The sequence below is a fragment of the Neovison vison genome, chromosome 2 (assembly GCF_020171115.1).
Source record: "Neovison vison isolate M4711 chromosome 2, ASM_NN_V1, whole genome shotgun sequence".
In the NCBI taxonomy this organism is placed as follows: Eukaryota; Metazoa; Chordata; class Mammalia; order Carnivora; family Mustelidae; genus Neogale; species Neogale vison.
The window spans coordinates 200,783,501-200,804,724 of NC_058092.1; the positions used below are offsets into that span (position 1 = coordinate 200,783,501).

General features: G+C 37.4%; 1 protein-coding gene, 1 non-coding gene and 1 pseudogene across 2 annotated transcripts in view; all 3 read left to right on the plus strand.

Moving 5' to 3' along the window:
- The window catches only part of TIMM23B (translocase of inner mitochondrial membrane 23 homolog B), a 30,582-nt gene that overhangs the window by 4,072 nt on the left and 5,286 nt on the right, over window positions 1–21,224 (plus strand). Inside the window, exons 3-6 of the mRNA XM_044240021.1 lie at window positions 8,202–8,295; window positions 8,613–8,697; window positions 12,794–12,852; window positions 14,953–15,063. Of these exons, the coding sequence (XP_044095956.1) occupies window positions 8,202–8,295; window positions 8,613–8,697; window positions 12,794–12,852; window positions 14,953–15,063 (349 nt within the window). The remainder of the gene's footprint in view (window positions 1–8,201; window positions 8,296–8,612; window positions 8,698–12,793; window positions 12,853–14,952; window positions 15,064–21,224) is intronic.
- LOC122901599 lies at window positions 11,344–11,547 on the plus strand. The gene has a single exon (XR_006383593.1). It is a non-coding gene; the product is annotated as a small nucleolar RNA SNORA74 (small nucleolar RNA).
- On the plus strand, window positions 18,547–19,789 carry LOC122900878 (annotated as a pseudogene).

The following is a 21,224-nucleotide window of genomic DNA, read 5'->3' on the forward strand; positions in this document are numbered from 1 at the left end:
TAAATTTTCACAAAGGCCAGTTCTTATTTTTCTTTTTTTGTTTTTTAAGATTTTATTTATTCATTTGACAGAGGGAGAGACATCACAAGTAGGCAGAGAGAGGAGGGGAAGCAGGCTTCCCACCGAGCAGAGAGCCCAAAGTGGGGCTCAATTCCAGGACCCTGAGATTGTGACCTGAGCCAAAGGCAGAGGCTTTACCCACTGAGCCACCTAGGAGCCCCCTATTTTTCTTTTTGTTGTTGTTGCCTGTGCTTTGGTGTCAAAAACAAGAAGTCATTGTCAAATCCAGTGTCATGCTTTTCTCCCATGTTTTCTTCTAAGAGTTTTTTGATTTTAGGTCTTATATTTAGATCCATTCAATTTTTATATTAGGTGTTTAATTTTTTTTTATTAGGTGTTAGGTAAGGATCCAACTTTACTTGTTCTTGTGGATATCTGGTTTTCAGAGCCTCATTTGTTAAGATTTTTTCCCCTCATGGAATGGTCTTGGCAATCTTGTTCAGAATCATTTGACTATATGTGAGGGTTTATTTCCAGGTTCACTATTCTGTTTCATTGGTCTGTTTGTCTGTCTTTGTCAGTATCACACTCTTTTGATTACAGTATCCTTGTAGTAAGTTTTGAAATCAGAAAATGTGATTATTGTTCTTTTTCTTTCTTTCTTTCTTTTTTTTAAATTTATTTGTCAGAGAGAGAGCACAAGCAGAAGGAGCAGCAGGTAGAGGGAGAAGCAAGCTCCCCGCTGAGTGAGGAGCCCGATGCAGGACTCATTCCCAGGACCCTGGGATCATGACCTGAGCCAAAAGCAGACACTTAACCAACTGAGCCACCTAAGCATCCCGACTATTGTTCTTTTTCAAGATTGTTTTGGCTGTTTGGGGCTCATTGAGATACCATATTAATTAGAGGATAGGTTTTTCCATTGGCAAAAACATGGTATTTTGATAGGGATTACATTGAATCTGTGGATTCTTTTGGATGGTATTGATATCTTAACAGTATTAAGTCTTCCAACCCGCACACATGGGTTATGTTTCCCTTTCTTCTTTATTTGTGTTTTATGGTTTTCATTGTGTAAGACTTTTACCTCATCGGTTAAGTTCATTCCTAAGTAGTAGTATTTCTTAATTTAAAGATACGGTTTTTTATTTCTTTATTTAACAGAGGGGGAGGGGATGAGAGGGAGAGCACAACCAGGGGGAGCAGTAGGAAGAGGGAGAAGCAGGCTCCCTGTGGAGCAAGGAGCCCGTTTGGGGGCTTGATCCCAGGATCCTGGGATCATGAACTGAGCTGAAGGCAGACACTTAACCAACTGAGTGACCCAGGCACCCCTATTCTTTTTGATGCTATTATAAGTGGAATTGCTTTTTTTAATTTCTTTTCAAATTGTCCATCACTAGCATATGGAAATCCTTTTAATTTTTTGTGTTGACTTTGTATCCTGCTACTTTGCTGAATTTGTTTATTAGATCTAATAGGTTTCCTTGTGCAATATGTAGGATTTTCTACATATAAGATTATTTTATCTGCAAAGAAAGAAAATTTAGCTTCTTCCTTTTCAATTTGGATACCTTTTATTTCTTCTTGCCTAATTGCTGTAGCTAGAACATCTAGTACAAATATCCCCTGCTTTTTCAAAGCTCTCATTGTTCCATTTCACCTTCATGAGAGATCTATATTATGTAGGTCTATATGTAGTACCAGTTTACGCTGAACAGACGAAATCAGAAGAGAATTTTTGCTTTTGCCAAAAAAGCAAAAATAGCATTCAGCATTTGTTTTGCAGTGAGCTGTTATAGTGGCACGATCGAGCTCCTTCCTGGGGATCTGCACTCAGCATCTCAGCATCAAGCCATCGCAGCTTATCTGTGAGCATCTGTGCTTTATCTTGATTTATTTTGTGTGTTTGATAGCAAGCTGTGTCCTAAGGTATCAGAAAACACTGAGAGGTTTTATTTTGGGTCTAGGAGTACTCAAAACATTTTTCCGTTTAAGTTGATGATAATTGCTTCTTTGCTTTATGACATTTTGACTTACAGGAGGTTTCATAGGAATATTCTACTTACAGATATCAGGGGATTTGTGCTGTGTCGAAAGAAGAATGGCAGAAATGGGTATCCTTATCTTTTTCTGATTTTGGAGGGAAAACTTATATCTTTTACCTTTTAATATAATATTCAGTGGGATTTTCATATGTGGCTTTTATTATGTTGAGGTAGTTTCCTTCTATTCCTAGTTTGTTGAATTCTTCTTACCTTAAAAGTATGTTGGATTTTGTGAAATGCTTTTTTTTTTGCAGTAGTTGAGGTGATCGTGGGTTTTTCCCCCCCTTTCTTTTAATGTGGTGTATTATGTTGATCAGTTTTAATATATTGGGCCATCCTGCATTACATAAATAAATCCCACTTGGTCATGTTGTGTAATCCTTTTAATATGTTGCTGAGTTTGTTTTCCTAGTATTTTGTTGAGGATTTTGCGTCAGTGTTCATAGGGGATATTGGTCTGTAGTTTTCTTGTAGTGTCTTTGTCTGGCTTTGGTATGAGGGTAATCCTGGCCTTATACCAAATATTACTTCCACTTCAATTTTTTTGGAAAAGTTTGAAAAGAATTGGCATTAGTTCTTCTTTAAATGTTGGATAGATTTCATGAGTGAAGTCATTAGGTCCAGGGCTTTTCTTGGTTGTGACTTGTGTTTTGTGTTAGAGAACATGGAGTTAAAGGGGGGCGAGGGCAGAGGAAGAAGGAGAAAGAGAAATTTTAGCAGGCTCCATGCCTAGCTCAGAACCTAATGTTGGGCTCTATCTCACAACCCTGAGATCATGACCTGAGCCGAAATCAAAAGTTGGACCCTTAACCAGCTGAGCCACACTGGTGTCCCTGGTGTGACATTTTTTATTCCTGATTTCACACTTCTCACTAATTATAGGCCTGTTCGGATTTCCTGTTTCTTGGTGAGTTTTATGTCTCTAGGAATTTGTATATTTCATCAAGGTTATCCAATTTGTTGGCATGCAGTTTTTTTATAGTACTCTCTCATTTCTTTTTCTAGTTCCTCAAGTTTCCTTAAGTTGCAAAGTTAGGTTGTATATTTGAGATCTTTCTGATATTTTTAATAAGCATTTATAGCTCTGAATTTTCCCCTTAGCACTACTTTCACTGGATCTCATAAGTTTTGATATGTTGTGTTTTCTTTTTTATTGATCTCTTAAGCATTTTCTAATTTCCCTTATGATTTCTTCTTTGATCTGTTGGTGGTTTATGGGTGTATTATTTTAATTTCCATGAATTTGTGAATTTTTTATTTTATTTCTATTACTGATTTCTAATGTATACTATTGTGGTTGGAGAAGATGGTCTGTATAGTATATTTTAAAATCCATTGAGACTTAATTTGTGTCCTAATATATTATCTGTCCTGGAAAATGTCCCACATACACTTGAGAAAAATGTCTATGCTATTATATTATTGATAGGTAGAGTGTTTTGTAGATGTCTGTTAGATCTGTTTGTTCTTTGATTTATGGTGTTAAGTGCTCATATTTCCTTGTTTCTGTTTGGTTATGATTATTATTGAGAATAGAGTATTGAAGTCTCCAATTATTACTATAAAAATTTCTATTTCTCCCTTTCATCCGACTGTTTTATATTTAATATATTTTAATAGCCTGTTACTAAGTGTATAAATGTTTATAATTGAATCTTTTTGTTGTATTGGACCTTTTATTAATATTCTCTTTCTTTGTAACCTTTCATTTATTTAAAGTCTATATTTTCTGAAATTAGTATGGCCATCCTGCTGTCTTGGATTTTATTTGCATAGAATATCTTTCTCTATCACTTCAGTTTGAATCTTTTTGTGTCTTTAGAATGAAAGTAACCCCCAGTGCAGTTGGATCCTGGTATTTTATCTATTGTGCCAGTCTTAATGTCTTTTGGTTAGAGAGTTTGATCCACTTATATTTAAAATGATTACTGATAAAGAGGAATTTCTATCATTTTGCTGTTTGTTTTTTATACGTCTTCTAGCTTTTTTGTCCTTCGTTTCTTGAATTACTGTCTTTGGTGTTTAGTTGATTTATTTTTTGCAGTGAGATGTTTTTTCTTTTGTGTATGTTCTGTAGTTATATTCCTTTTAGTTACTGGGGGATTTAACATCGTAAAATTATAAATCTAGTTTTTATTATATATTATATATATAATAAATATTATATATTATATAGGTTTATTGTATTATAAATCTAATTTTTACCAGTTTAACTTCCATAACATGCAAAAATACTTCCTCTTTAACAGGTGTGTACTCCTCCTCTCAGTTGTTAATGTCAATAATTTATAGCTTTAGGGACGCCTGGGTGGCTCAGTCAGTTAAGCTTAAGCATCTGCCTTCAGCTCAAGTCATGATCCCAGGGTCTTGGGATCAAGTGCTGCATCAGGCTCCTTGCTCAGCAAGGACCCTGCCTCTCCCTCTGTCTTCCACTCCCCCTGCTTGTGTTCTCTCTCTGACAAATAAATAAATAAAATATTTAAAAATTAAAAATAAAAAAGAGTAAAGGATTTGAGTATATGTTTCCCTAAAAAGATATAGAAATGTTCAATAATCATAAAAGATATTTAATGTCACTTACTAGGGAAATGCAAATCACAAAACCGACATGAAATACTCCTTCACCACTGCTATAGGTATTATCAAAAACATGCAATAACTGATGTTGGTGAGGATATGGAGAAATTGGACCTTCATGCACTGCTGGTGGAAATGTAAATTGAAACAGCTGCTTTGGAAACAGTCTGATAATTTCTCAAAATATTAAAAATAGAGTTACCATTTGACCCACTAATTCTGCTCAATAGATTTATACCCAAAAGAATTGGACAGTTTCTCAAAATATGAAAAATAGAGTTACCATACGACCCAGTAATCTACTCAGATATATATCCAAGAGAATTGGAAACATATGTCCACACAAGAGGTTGTGCACAAATGCGCTTATCAGGTTTATTCTGAATGGCCAGGAGGTAGACAAAACCCAAATGTCTGTCAGCTTAAAAATAAACAAAATGTGGCATCTCCGTGCAATGAGATATTTAGCAGGAAAAAAGGAAGAAGTGATGATACATGCTGGATGGAACATGGTCAAGCCTTGTAAACTTATTACATGAAAGAAGCCAGTCATAAAAGACCATATATTGTATGAATCTATGTACATGAAATGTCCAGAATTGGCAAATACAAAGAGACAGAAAGCAGACTGATTAGTAGCTGCCCAGGGTAGGGGAGAAATGGAGAATGACTGCTAACAGGTATGGGGTTCTTTTTGGGATAGTGAAAATGCTCTAAAGATGATAGTCTTTGTTGTATAATACTGAACCATTGAATTATACACTTTAAATAGGTGAATTATATAGTATTTGAATTACATATCAGTAAATAGGATGGGTTTTGGGGTGGTTTTTTAAGAGTAGTGGTTGGGACTTTTTGTTTCAAGTTGAATCACTGACAGTAATTGCCTGCATTTCTTGTTCAGTGTGTTTCAATAGAAGCAAGTTGATTTGGGACTTGTTTAAGACTTGTTTGTTTTTGCAGGAAATGTTTGTCAAATATCTGTAGTGTATGTTTATTGATTTTATTTGAAGAGGATCTCTCTCAGTATTTTACTCAAAGTTTCAAAACTAGTCACGTGTTTTGCTTCAATGTTGAATGTAGGCTTAAAGGTTGTACTGTAGCTCCATTTAAAAATATGGTGAATGCTGTGAATTGTATAACCTGGCAATTTACAGACCTGTACCCCTGGGGCTAATAATACATTATATGTGAATAAAAAATAATAAATAAATAAATACATAACATTGTGACCCTGCAGTGCTAGGTGGGGCTTGGGATTCTTGCTTAATCACAAACATTTGTAGTGACCTTTTCCATTCAAATGCAAAGGGCTTTTAGAATTGAAAAGTTTTTCTCATCTCGTTATAAAAACCATGTAAAGCCTAAATTTAAAGGTTACCTTAGTTAAAACTGAATTTTATGGAACAGTTTTCCGTACTTCTGAAGTACAGAGACATCTTTAATACTACAGGTGAACTCACCATGTACTGGTTTTTGTCAACAACTTTTACCTGAGACACTATTTGTGGTTTCTCTTTCTATTGCTTTGTGTTGTCCCCACCTTTGCATCATCACTGATAAATTAAAAATTACATTTGGTAGATAATCTTCCGCTTTTTAGGCCAGATGAACATCCAGTATAAAAACAAGATGAATTTGAATATTTCTAACATCCAGTATCTCCAGTTGAAATATAAATATTTCGCATAATCTTGGCCTTCTGACTGTTTTATCAGGTACAGTGGTTCCCATCCTTGGATGCATTTCTCTTCTGTGTGGCAAACAATGGTACTGGTGATTGTTACACTGTGTCCTCAGTGTATCTTCCCTACGTGTGTGTTATCTTTACTTCAAGAGCAACCTGTTAAGTGCTTATTTCTTGCAGTTCAAATTTGGCTTGCAGAAGTTTTTTTCATAACATAATAAGCTATTAATCACATTTTTATAGAAAGCCAAAAGCCTTTTCATTTTCTCCCAGGATTAATGTATTTTGTCCAGTGTCCCCTCCCTCAAAAAAGCCTTTGCAAATTTTTGTTACGTGAAGCAGTACATTTAAGGAGCTCTTGGGTGGCTCATTCAGTTAAGCATCTGCCTTCAGCTCTGGTCATGATCCCAGGGTCCTGGGATCGATTCCTGCTGTGCATCCAGCTCCCTGCTCGGAAGGGAGCCTACTTCTCCCTCTCTCCACCACCCCATCCCCCACCACCACTCATGTTCTTTCACTATCTCTGTCTCTGTCAAGTAAACAAATAAAATCTTTTTTAAAAAATTAAGGACTGAAACAGTGCATTCTAATTGCATTTAAAAGATTAAGCCCCAATGACAGCTAACCATGAAATTGTTTTCAAGAGGCTCTGTGTGTGAACTGATGTACATTTGCCTTCGTCCTCTTAGTACTTTTATTATGGTTGACCCTAGCAAAGAGTTGAGTTGGTGATAACATGCACAATGCTTATTAATGTTCATCATGACCTTTTAAAAAAAATTTTCTGTTTGTAATTAGCGATCCATTTCTAGGTTGAAGAATTATATACCTCATTAAGTATAGCATTTCTAAAAATTCCAAGCCAGAAGTACAGTACAGAAGTTTCTCAAAGAGAAACCATGTATATCATGATATGGGATCTCTTCAGAGTTGGCTTATTATTTATTGCCCAACAGACTGTTTTTGTGTGATGAAAGTAGATGTGCTTGCTTATTTGTGCATTTTTTGGTGAGAATGCATGCATAAGCCAGAAATCAAAAACCAGTGCATAGCTGCAGTTTTCCTAATCAGGAATGCATTTACCGAAGTTCCATATTCGGTAAAGTGATGTTTACTTGTTTGCAAATTGCCAGCGGTGTGTGCTTATGGCTTATTTTAACCATTTTTGTATAGAAAGCTTGGCAAACCTGTATTGAATGTGTTCTGTATGAGTGTATTGTATTACAGAATCAATCATATTGTGCACTTACAGTAGCATTTTCAACTTAAAATTCTTAGATGGGTTTCATACCAAATTTGTATATGCATTTACTAGAAAGAGATTATAGCTGTCTTAAGATTATTAAAATAGATGCTTCCCCAAACTGTTAAGAATTAAGAAGGTAATTTTGCCCTTGCATAATTGATCCAAACTGTTATGCTTTTATAGTTTCTGCTCATTTTTTATGATAATAGTAAAATTGTGCTTGATAAATAGTAACTATAGAATGAGAGTTCTTTTTCCACAGTGGTATCTCAATCGAATAAACCGTTACTTCTCTTACCTTTCCGTTTACCTTTCTCTAGAGCTGGTCTTCCTAAACTCTCTTGCATATTGCATCATATTTATCATTAAGTAGGGCAAATTACATACAATTGGTCAAACTTAATTCAAAAGCGAAGTTCTGATGATAATGCCTCCTAAAAACTAATGAGTGTAACTGTATGTGTAGTTCATTTCACCTCACTTTGATTTAGGTATTGCTGTTGCAGAAAGTTTTAATTTATGCTTGACTAAGTATAGTTGAGTTTTAGTTAATCTCAGGTTTTACTTTTGCGAATTTGACAAAAACACTTTTTAAGTACTGGGTTTTGAGGGGAGCTCAGCTTGTTTTTTGTTATTGTCCCTTTAGGATACAGATGAGTTTATTTTACCGACTGGAGCTAATAAAACCCGGGGCAGATTTGAGCTGGCCTTCTTTACCATTGGAGGATGCTGTATGACAGGTGGGTATGGTAATTTTTTTCACTGTCCTCAATCCAAGTAGGCAAAAGTTCTTAAAATCAAAAGCAATTCAAGTACTGGTTTCAGGGTTTTAAAAAATCATTACTGAGGGCCACCTGGCTGACTCAGTGGACCATGTGACTCTTGATCTTGGGGTTTTAAGTTCATGTTTCATGTTAGGTGTGTAGATTACTTTAAAATAGAATTTTTAATAATAGTAAATAAGTAAATGATCATTATTTACATTTTTTATTTTTTCCTATTAAATAAAAGTAAAAAAGAATCTGAAGTGCAGTTGTTTTTTACTATGATTCACTAGGGGCTGCATTTGGAGCGATGAATGGTCTACGGCTAGGATTGAAGGAAACCCAGAACATGTCCTGGTCCAAACCAAGAAACGTACAGTAAGTCTTATGTAATCATCTCATGTAGTGGTGTTTGAATATTAACCTCTACTTTGTTGACCTGAAGAACACAATCTTGAGATTACACATGTTTAGAGGATTGACATCCATTTTGATCGATTTTTTAAATTTACTTAATCAAAATAAAAGAAACTAAGGAATCAGATTACTGAGGCTAAGGTTTGGTTTTTTTTTTTTTGTTTGGTTTGTTTTTTGGTTTGGTTTGGTTTTTTTTTTAACATTTTATTTATTTATTTAAGTGAGAGTGAAAGATACCACGAGCAGGGAGAAAGGGTAAAGGGAGAAGCAGGCTCCCCACTGAGCCAGGAACCCGATGCAGGACCCCAGGATCATGACCTGAGCAGAAGGCAGATGCTTAAACCATTGAGCCAAAATGAGGCTAACATTTTAAAAGGAGTGATTTTTGGTCTGTGTCCCTCAATTAGCTGGTGCTACCTCAACCTAACTTACCTACCTTTTCATTCTGTAGGCCTATATGGCATGCTTTTCAAGTTGTTGACTTGCTTCATTATTTGGATTGTTCGAGGGCGTGCAAAAACCACAGGACTTGGTAGTAAAGAAATAAGCATGTAAGAGTGATTGCTGGATATGCTGTCACTTGAATTGAACTACTTACTAAGTTCACACCCTGTTTCTGAAAGAAGGCTAAAGAAAGGAAAGTACAGATGTCTTCACCCTGCCTAAGAAATAAACATGACCAGTCCATGTAGATACTCTCTAAATAATTGAATGTTTAGTTTTACATAACTTTATGGCTCCTGGTTTTTGTTTTTGTTTTTTATTTTAAGATTTTTCTTATTTATTTGACAGAGAGAGGCAGAGAGGCAGGCAGAGAGAGAGGAGGAAGCAGGCTCCCTGCTGAGCAGAGAGCCCGATGCGGAACTCGATCCCAGGACCCTGAGATCATGACCTGTATGGCTCCTGGTTTTGCTTTAGGACACATTAAGCTCCATTTTCTTTGTATGTTATTTAGCCAGCAGGTGGCAGCAGGTTTGCTAAATTAGATGTTGGGAATCCTGAAGGCTTCTCAAGTTTCTCATATTCCTGTTAGGATGTAGATCTTGGCTTTACTAAGCCACATCCTTGAATATTTTTACATTTATGTTAATATTTGTCCCTTACTCCGGGGCACCTGGGTGGCACAGTCAGCTAAGTGTCTGCCTTCGGCTAAGGTCATGATCCCAGGGCCCTAGGATTGAGCCCCATAATAGGTTCCCTGCTCATGGGGGAGCCTGCTTCTCCTTTTTTCTCTGCCCGCCACTCCCCTGCCTGTACTCTCAGGTGCTTTCACTCTTGTTCTCCCTCTCACTATCAAATAAGGAAATAAAATCTTTTAAAAATATATTTGTCCCTTATTCTAGTACTTTTTATTTTTGACTTTTTTGTGTTATAGAAAATTTTTTAAATATACCAAAGTAGACAGAATAGTACAGTGAAAGACCCATGAACCATAATCCATCCTCAGCAGTCAACCAGGATTGGGATCAATTGTGCTCCATCTCATTCTTCTCTCCCATATTACTTTAAAGCAAGTCCCTAACATCATATTAAATATGAAAGTGGATGGTCCGGGCACCTGGGTGGCTCAGTCCTTAAGCATTTGCCTTCATCTCAGGTCACGGTCCCAGGGTCCTGAGATCGAGCCCCCTGTTGGGCTCCCTGCTCAGCAGGAAGCCTGCTTCTCCCTCTTCCATTCCCCCTGGTTGTGTTAACCTCTCTCGCTGTCTCTCTTGGTCAAATAAATAAAATCTTAAGGAAAAAAAAAAAAAAAGGAAAGAAAGTGGAAGGTCTCCTGGAAAAGATAAATTTTGTTTCTTAAAACAGTGATAGTAATTTTTGGAGAGAGTCAAATTGGTTTGTATTTTTTAGACAAGATTTTTTAAATATATCATTTTTATATAACAGTTCTGATCTTACTAAATAGGAAGTGTTTAAAATAGGAGACAGCTGGAACACCTGGGTGGCTCAGTCAGTTAGGTGGCTGCCTTTGGCTCAGTTTATGATCTCAGGGTCCTGGGATTGACCCCTGCTCTGGGCTCCCTGTACAATGAGGAGTCTACTTCTCCCTCCCCACCTCTATCCCTCATCCCCTCTTGTGCTCTCTTGTATTCTCCCTCAAATAAGTAAATAAAGTCTTCGAAAAATAAAATTAATAAAATAGGAGACAGCCTCTAAAAATGGAAAGAAGATAAGATTTGGGGCCAGACAGATCTATGTAGCTTCAAAGCCTAGTTTCATTACTTACTGTTTTGTGATCTTAGGTAAGTTTTTTCTGCTTTCGGCCTTGAAGGGTTATTGAGAGGTGATTAAAGTAAGTAAGGGCCCAGTATGTGGAGATGCATTGCCCAGTCATACGCCAAACAGTTTCACCAATTTGCAGTGCTTCCAGCAGTGCAGTAATGAAAATTACTAGTTTTACAAAAGTGTTACATATGACAACAATATGCTGAACTTAAAATGTTAGGAAATATATAACAGAATTAATTAGAAACAATATACTTCATTACTAATATTTTTTAAAAGCCTTTTAGAAATAATACAAATTTTTGTTATTTGGGCATTAATTTAAGTGAGTTTTTAATTGCATTAAATAAGTTTTTTCACTCTTACTGTAATTCCATAATTTCCAGCAGTAGTCAGCTGTCCGGATAGACCCATTCCTGTGATGGTGTTACACTGCTGGGAGAGGAATGTCCTGTCTTCTTCCTCCAGTTGCCTCTGTCACTGTTCTGGTGACAGCTGGCACTGGTGCAAGGCAGAACTGTGCTTCCTTGAGAGTGTGCTGAGCGTTCACTCTGGCCGCTTCGCTCTAGCCTGGGAGCAGACACAGGATGCTTTCTCCATGCATTCTAGTTGGACAGCTTTTCCCTTCTCTTTGAGTATTTCCCTTTAATTCTGCTTTATATTCTACAGTATCCCACGCTTTGATCCTCTTTAACATCCAAAGTATATTCTTCCCTAAAAAACTTAATTGTAAGCTAATTTGTCCATTATAATGGTATTTTTAATGTAAATCAATTACTGTAAGCTTTTTTATAAAATACATTCTAGGTTGTCATTCAGAGCCTTTCTATATTTGACTTATATTTAAAAATAATAAATTTCTTTACTCACTGCCTGAAAATGTTGGAGGTTTAACCTTTATTTATATTTATATAATCATCCTTAATAAATTCTGAGGAGATACTGAGTTAAGTTTTAAATTTAAGAAAATTGGGGGCACCTGGGTGGCTCAGTCGTTAAGTGTCTGCCTTCAGCTCAGGTTATAATCCCGGGGTCCTGGGATCAAGCCCCACATTGGGCTCCCTGCCCAACGGGGAGTCTGTTTCTCCCTTTCCCAGTCCCCCTGCTTGTGTTCCCTCTCTCGCTGTCTCTGTCAAATAAGTACAAATCTTAAAAATAAAATTAAATTAATAGAACTTTGGAGGGCACATGGGTTGCTCAGTTGGTTGGGCATCTGAGTCTTGATTTCAGCTCAGGTCATGATCAAGGTGTCTTGGGATCAAGCTCTGCCTCAGTGGAGTGTCTGCTTCTCTCCATCTCCCTCTTCCCCTCCCCCCTGCTCCTGCTGTCTCTCTAAAATAAGTCAGTCAATCTTTTTAAAAATAACTATGGGCACCTGAGTAGCTCGGCCCGTTAAGCGTCTGCCTTCAGCTCAGGTCATGATCCCAGGGTCCCAGAATCAAGCCCCCATCAGGCTATCTGCCTCTGCCCTTTATGCTGCTTGCGCTCTCTCTTCCTCTCTCTGTGTGTCTCTCAAATAAATAAATTCTTTTTAAGATTTTATCCTTTTTTTGACAGAGACACTGAGAGAGGGAACACAAGCAGGGGGAGTGGGAGAAGGAGAAGCTCAGTCCCAGGATCCCAGGATCATGACCCGAGCCAAAGGCAGACACTTAGTGACTGAGTTACCCAAGCGCCCCAATAAATAAAATCTTTTAAAACTTAAAAATAAATAAAATTAAGAAAACTTTGGCTGTTGGATTAATACATTGTAAATAGCTATAGTTAAGATTTTTCACATTACAGAAATGGTGATTCTAAGCACAAATTCTTTCTCTTTCTGCCCTGGTAGGATTTTGAACATGGTGACTAGGCAAGGGGCACTTTGGGCTAATACTCTAGGTTCTCTGGGTAAGTAGAAATCTCACTTAATAATAAATCATTAATGCAAAGAAAGAATGTATATTTATCATGAACAATTTAATAAAAATTCTGGCCTCAGGACATTAAAAATTTTAGTTAAATCTATTGTAATGAACAGTGTAGATAATACTTAGGAAAAGACAATGAACAATATAACAAAGTAATACTAATACCATTTCTCAATGTTTTAAAAGTCTTTTTCAATATTACGTACTCTCCTGTCCAAGCAAGTTACCAAATCATGTTTTAAGTAGATAGAAAATCCAGATAATTTAGGTCCAAGTCATATGCCTTTGTATGTTAGGAAAGGTTCAGCGGTTCTGTAGTAACCCTCTTTGTAAGTATCCCTCTTTGTATGTTTTCCTAATAACCCATTCAGCATTCTCTTTACCTCGGAGATTTCCCAGACCTAATTTCCAGAGTTGCAATAGGGCCTTTGTAGATAAGAAAGACGTTTGCAGTTCTAATTAAAGGTCATTTAGTAGGACTTAGGACCAAAGTATTTCATATTATCTTGTTTATGAATGATTGACTCTTTTGATGACTCATGGCTTTTAAAAATTATACTACCTGTGGTACCTACACTAACAGCTGAGAGTGTTTTTGTAAATTAGTTGAAAGTCTGAAAATCTTTTATTGGTGGCAGATTTAGTAAAAGAAAATGCAAGCATCTTACTGAAGAAATAGAAGAGGCATCTGTTGTGAGAGAATAATATCCCAGCTTTGCCACGGGATTTAGAAGCAGTACATTTTTCCTAGGAAATGACTGCTTCCGTATCCTGTTCATAACACCTTTGCTCCCACCCCATACAGAGTCACCTTTCTTTGTTTCTGTTTGGATGCTTATATAGCTAGTCAGCCATCCTGGTCTGTCCAGGGACTGTCTTCGTTTAGCACTGCAGATCTCATGCTCCAGGAAACTCTCAGTCGTGGGTGAATTGGGATGGCCAGTTGCCTTGTGTGTTCCCAGTGTAATATGATCAATCACAATGTTCTGCTCAAGTTCAGTTTCAGTTAAAGAAGTTGAACTGGTAAGAGCCTTTTATAGAAGTATAAGAACATCACACAGGATTTGTAAGGCAGAGTTTGGTGTAATATTGATGGGTCAAACATGGTATAATTTTGAGAAAATATAAGGAAAAGGATTACTAGGAATCTTTACAGGTGTGGGAGAAAAGTAGTTCTGGGGAACATTTTGTTAAAACTAAATAGTGCTAGTGTTAGTTTATTACATGGGCTGGAACCATACCTCACAATTTTTTTAAGTTAACATTTTTCAGGGACGCCTGGGTGGCGCAGTTGGTTAAACGACTGCCTCCGGCTCAGGGCGTGATCCTGGAGTCCCGGGATCGAGTCCCACATCAAGCTCCCAGCTCCATGGGGAGTCTGCTTCGCTCTCTGACCTTCTCCTCGCTCATTCTCTCTCTCACTGTCTCTCTCTCTCAAATAAATAAAAAAAAATAAAATCTTAAAAAATAAAAAAAAAAAAAAAAAAGAAATAAGTTAACATTTTTCTTACAGTAGAAATGTATGTGTTTTTGTTTCTAAATCCAAAGTATAGCTATTATGAATAAAATATAAGTGAAGATTAAAAATATTTCTCCTGGGACTCCCCAGTGGTACTTTTTATAATTAGCTACCATTCATATTTCTTCGGAAGCCTTATGAAGAAAGGCTTCTTCTTCTTCTTCTTCTTCTTCTTCTTCTTCTTCTTCTTCTTCTTTGGAAGAAAATCCAAAGATTTTCTTTGCATTTCCCAAGTTGTACACACATGTCCCTGCTTTACATGCTAGTGAATGTAGTTTTTCTTGCTTTTTTTTTTTCTTTTTTCTTTTTTTTTTTTTTGAGTATGCAGTATTTCATTATATGGAAAGTCCATTTCTTAGTCGTGCCCTTTGATGGGCATTTTATTTGGTGCCAGGCTTTTCCTGTTACAAATAGTGTGTGTGTGTGTGTGTGTGTGTGTGTATAAAGAATATATATATATTCTTTATGTTTATATAATGTCTATAAGATATATTTCTCTAAATATAATTGCTGTACTGACATTTAATCTCTTATTACTGATCAGTTCCATTTTCCCTGTAGCTTTGCTCTATAGTGCATTTGGTGTCATCATTGAGAAAACACGAGGTGCAGAAGATGACCTTAACACCATAGCAGCTGGAACCATGACAGGCATGTTGTATAAATGTACAGGTAGGTACTACTGAATGAAGACGCTCTCTCTCTCAATATACTTTGAAGTATGCTTTAAAAACTAGGTACCCACAGTTTTTAAAGGATACTTGACACGTTTTTTGCAGTGGAACAGAGTGTTGTCTAAAACCTAATAGTTATTTTGGGTTTGGGGTTTTATTTTGGTTTTCTTATTTTGATAAAATATACAAAACATAAAATTGACCACCTGAACTATTCTTTAAGTGTAAGCTCAGAAATGTTAAGTTAATATATACATTGTTAATATATACATTGTGAAATATCACCACCATCTAACTCCAGAAATTCTCTTCATCTTACGAAACTGAAACTCTATAACCATTAAACAGAAACTCCTCATTTTCCCCTTCCTTTAGCCCTTGGCAACCACCATCCTACTTTCTAACTATAAATCTGAACTCTGAGGTACTTTAGCTTTGTAAGCAAAATCATATAGTATTTGTCTTCTTATTACTGTCTTTTCACATGTAGCATTATATCCTCAAGTTCATCCATGTTATAGCATCTTCAGTATTTCCTTTTCAAGGCTGAATAAAACTCCATCGTATGTATCTACCCCATTTTGTTTATCCATTCGTCTGTCAGTGGATAGTTGGATTGCTTCCACTTTTGACCGCTATGAATAATGCCTCAATGATGGGTGAACTAAATACAACTCAACTTTGAAAAAATAATCAGAACCCTAAGAATTGAACCAAAATGACCTGTGTGGAGATAAATATCTCCTCTGGGATGGAAAACAAACTAACATTCACTGACTTATGATTATACTTCTATAAGCACTTACTATAACTTATTTAAAACTGTGAAATGATAATCATCACATCCCAGTTTAATAGATGAGCACAGTATTAAGATGACCTTTTTTCAAAAGGCCATATAAGTAGGGACAGGCCCAAATTTTTCATCACATTTCTGCATTAAATAGCTTAAACTAGGCACCTGGGTGGCTCAGTGGGTTAAAGCCTCTGCCTTCGGCTCAGGTATGATCCCAGGGTCCTGGGATGGAGGCCCGTATCGGGCTCTTCGCTCAGCAAGGAGCCTGCTTCCCTGCCTACTTGTGATCTGTGTCTGTCAAATAAATCTTTAAAAAAAATTCTTTTAAAAATTTTAAAATCTTAAAAAAAAAAAAACGCTTAAAGTACATATGTTCTGTACTCATGCTTTTGAGAATTAACTTCTGTTTTATTATGCATTAGACACGATTAACTGAATAAATTTGTTTTTTAGTAATTCCTCCATCACAAATATTAGGTAGCATTTTTACTTCACTTTTACTAGAAGAAAAGACAAGACTCAATAGGATCATGAAATCCAAGATTTCCTGATATATCTGAGAGTAAGAGGTTTTTCCTATATTGAAAATGGACCAGGGGCACCTGAGTGGTTCAGTAGGTTGAACATCCAGCTTTTGGTTTTGGCCCAGGTCATTATTCCAGGGTCATGGGACTGAGCCCCACTATCACTCCTTGCTCAGGTTAGTCTGCTTGGGATGATCTCCCTTTCCCCCATGTGCACGCGTGTGCGCGTTCTCCCTCTTTTTCTCTCTCTCTCTCTCTCCCTCTCTCTTTAAAATAAATAAATAAATCTTTAAGAAGAAGGAAAAAAAGAGAAAAGAAAATGGACCACATTTGGAATTTTATCCCTAAGAGCTCACAGTACTTGCAACAAAATCACACGTGTGTACTTGCGTAAATGGACCTCCTAGGTAGAGTTAGACAGCAATTACCTTTTATGTCCACATAGATGTTACCTTGGCATAGAAAAACCTTGTTAAAAATCTAGGTATAATTTTCAGAAAATCTTTGGGGTCAGACAGAAGAATTTAAAACTTGGCACAGGGGCACACTCAGCAAGAGTTTACCTGGCCCGAACTGGGTTTACAAAAGATCCAATTAATATTTAAAGACAAGGGGCACCTGGGTGGCTCAGTGGGTTAAAGCCTCTGCTTTTGGCTCAGGTCATGATCCCAGGGTCCTGGGCTCGAGCCCCGTATCAGGCTCTCTGCTCTCTGCTGGTTCCTCCTCTCTCTCTTCCTGCCTCTCTGCCTACTTGTGATCTCTGTCTGTCAAATAAATAAATAAAATCTTTAAAAAAATATATTTAAAGACAAGATTTCACATAAAAATCTGGAATTCCAGTTTCTTTTGAATAAATGGAAAACACCAAGCTTACATTATTCACACTGGAAAATGCCTGGGGCTGAGTGGCAGCTGTTTCTGTACTAGTTGGATAGGCACTGAAGTTTTAGCTCATCCCACTAGTCCCTGTCTTCTTCAGGGCAAGCCACTGTGGCATTTCCTGTGCTGAGGGCAGCCCGGGGTATAAGCATGTACTGGATTATCATCTTGGGACATACTATATATATTTAAAATATAGAAAGGAAAAGGCCAAATGATTGATTTTGAAAGAAATGGGAGACTAGCTTCCTGTGTCAAAAACTTCCCTGCAGTAATGGCATTTGTAACACAGTCTGACACACCTGCCACATAAATTATAAAAGAGAAAGGTCTTGGTTCAGTAAAGAAAAAGCAAAAAAGACTATCCCTTAATTCTGTGTCAGGTGACAGTAGATTTCATCTTCCATTGCAATTATGAAGCAGAGAGGAAGTTAATAACTGCTGACCTAGAATTCCAATGTTGACTCATCTTTCCTGGCTGAACAATTTAAATTTAGCTCAACACATCAAAATCAGTCTACAAAGGCAGATCAGTGTGTTTTACTGATTTCTGGTTTAGAATGAACTTAATAAAACAACACAGAATTATGAATTTTGTATGGCAGAAATACAAATACAACTTCCAACTTGTACATTCAGGGGTTTGGAGTAGAGTTCAGGCACTCTTGGACTAGAGCCGGCATAAACTCCTAAGGACAGAAGTTTACATTTAGGGAATGGCTGATTACTGCCAACCTAAAACATTTCCAATCCCCAATGTATTTTTTAACAATAGAAACTAAAGTTTTTAAAAGGTTTAAAATTAAAGTAGTATGACTCAACGTAGGTATGGAGCTACTTTAGTGGAAAGAAAGTCATGAGGAAAAATACATGAGAAAATGGATAATTGTCAGACCAAAAAAGGAATAATTCTGTGGAGGTGATTTTAGTTCATACCTAATACATGTTTAATGGATCTATGTAAATATTTTCAAAGGGCATGAAAAATTATCTGCTTTTCTATGGCATATGAGAATCTGTTTAATAATGATCAGTTGGGGCTTCTGTGTGGTTCAGGTGTCTGCCCTCAGCTCGGGTCATGATCCCAGGGTCCTGGGATCGAGTCCTGCATTGGGCTGCATGCTCAGTAGGGAGTTTGCTTCTCCCTCTCTGCCCTTCCCCCTACTTGTGTTCTCTCTCTCAAATAATACCTTGAAAAAATAGTAACGACCAGTATTCTACCGAAACATGAACAGCTCTAGTTTCACTATCATTCATAAACTTAAGACTAATGTTTTAAAGGCTTTAAAGGTCATTTATCTGATATTAGGAACAGGGCATCAGAGACCAAAAGATACGCGTTCTCCCTGTTCCCTCACAAAAAGTCCCTGCCTATTCATTCTGTGCCTTACCTAAGAAGGTAGTCTTAGAACAGCAAACTAAATAAAAGTAAAAGGATATACAAAGACATTTCTTCATATTAAGCAAATATTGTCAGAGTTCTTGTTAACAGGTATGTTTATCAGTGAATGCCAGGCCTTCAGAATGAAACTGTATGTGCTAAAAGGACTTCCTTAACGACTTCTTTATTTCTATTTCTGGCAGCAGTATTCTTCCCATAAATGAAAATGCACATAACATATGTAACAGGCAAAGGGCTAGCTGCTATAATATATGAACTATTTTGACAGATCACTTAAACCAATAATTTAATTAAAAAATGGAGTAGGGTTGACAGAGTGCTTCAGGGAAAAATACAAATCACCACTAAACAGTAGAAGTCATTCAGTTTCACAAGCAACCAGGGTAAAGCAAAATAAGATAATATTTTTCACCATCTGTTTTTTAAAAAGTGATGGTAGGGGGCCACAGCCATCCCACTGCTCAGCTCCACGAGCTGCCCCTGGTATCAGATACCTGTGCGTGCGGTCCCCGAGTCCCTGCCGCCAGCCTTCTCAGCCAGTCATGTTGGAGCATCTGAGCTCGCTGCCCACACAAATGGATTACGAGGGCCAGAGCTAGCCAAACAGATGTTTCAGGGAATTGTTCTTTTTTCTGCAATAGTTGGATTTATCTGTAGGTACGTGGCTGAACAGTTTGGGTGGACTGTCTATATAGTTACGGCCGGATTTGCTTTTTCATGTTTGTTGACACTTCCTCCATGGCCCATTTACCGCCGGCATCCCCTCAAGTAGGTTACCTGTGCAAGACTCAGGCTCAGAAGACAAGAAACCAGGGAAAAGGAAAATTAAGAGGCATGCTAAAAATAACTAATTAGGTTTTTCATGATTTAGCTTTACTCTTGCACCTGTTTTCATTTTGTTTGAGAAGAGCTCAGTTTTCATACCCAAAACATGAGCTAAAACCCACTGCTGCTCTTTCAGCACAGCTGCATATAGACTTTGTTCTCTTTATATTTCACTTCCAGCTCAGCTGGCTTTTGATTTATAAATACTTCAGACCTCCTCTTCATAATATTCCTCTGAAATGAGAACAGAAAACACAAGTATGCAAAGTTTCCTTCAGGTCTACCAAAATAATGAATAAATGTCTCTTAAGTGAAAGTACAATTTAACTGTCAAAGTTCTATAATTCACTGAGTGGTTAAATTTTTTTAATGTTTTCAATAAAAATAAAAATAAAATATTTTTAAAAATAAAAAATAAAAAGTGATGGTAGGGGGTGCCTGGGTGGGTCAGTCATTAAATGTCTGCCTTGGGCTCAGGTCATGATCCCAGGGTCCTGGGATCGAGCCCCGCATCCAGTTCCCTGCTCAACAGGAATCCTGCTTCTCCCTCTCCTATTCCCCCTGCTTGCATTCCCTTTCTCACTGTGTTTCTCTGTCAAATAAATTACAAAGTGTTGATAGGTAGCTGATGGTTACCGACCTGAGGTGGGTTGGGGAATGGGTGAAACAGCTAAATTGGTGACGGGGAGTGAGGAGTGAACTGGTGATGAGCACCAGGTGATTAAAATAAAAACTTAGGGACGCCTGGGTGGCGCAGTTGGTTGGACGACTGCCTTCGGCTCAGGGCGTGATCCTGGAGTCCCGGGATCGAGTCCCACATCGGGCTCCCAGCTCCATGAGGAGTCTGCTTCGCTCTCTGACCTTCTCCTCGCTCATGCTCTCTCTCACACTCTCTCTCAAATAAATAAATAAAATCTTAAAAAAAAAATAAAATAAAAAATAAAAATAAAAACTTAAAGAAAAAAGTGATGGTAGGTGACACTGCATATTGGCAAAGGTCAACAAGCAACTGGCATTAGTTATTACTGTTTTAAATACGTAGATCCTTTGCTCAGGTAATCTTTCAAGAATTTAACCTACAGCAAACTATGGCATACACCCAAAACTGCTTATACCAATGTGTTTAAGACTGGCTTCGAGGAGAGGGAATATTTGAACAGAGACAGGTGAGGAAGCACGTAATGTGGACGTCTGGAAGCACTGATGTAGGTAAAGCCTAACAGAACGAAGACCCTGAAGTGGTGGTTAAAAGGCAGTAGGCACGGGGTTGGGGGGTGGTGCTCGGTGGCTTGGTGGATTAAGCCTGCCTCTGCTCAGGTCATGATCTCAGGGTCCTGGGATCGAGCCCCACATGGGGCTCTCTGCTCAGCAGGGAGCTTTCTCCTCGCCCCCCCCCCCGCCTGCCTCTCTGCCTACTTGTGATCTCTCTCTCTGTCAAATAAATAAATAAAATATTTTAAAAAAAAAAAAAGGCAGTGGGGGGAGGAGAGAGTAGTAGAATCTAGAGACATAAAAGTGGCAAGGGATAGAAGATAGAACTTCAGATAGAAGATGGAACTTCATAGGCCACTGTAAAGAATTTGACTTCACTAGGCTTTAAGTCTTACATTCTGAATACAAGCATTTTCATTTACTTGGAAGCCTTGTTTATCATAACAGAGAGGTAAGCTTTCACTGTGTTCTGGGTACAGTTTACACAGGAGGTGTTAGTTAAGTCAGGGTTTATAAATCCT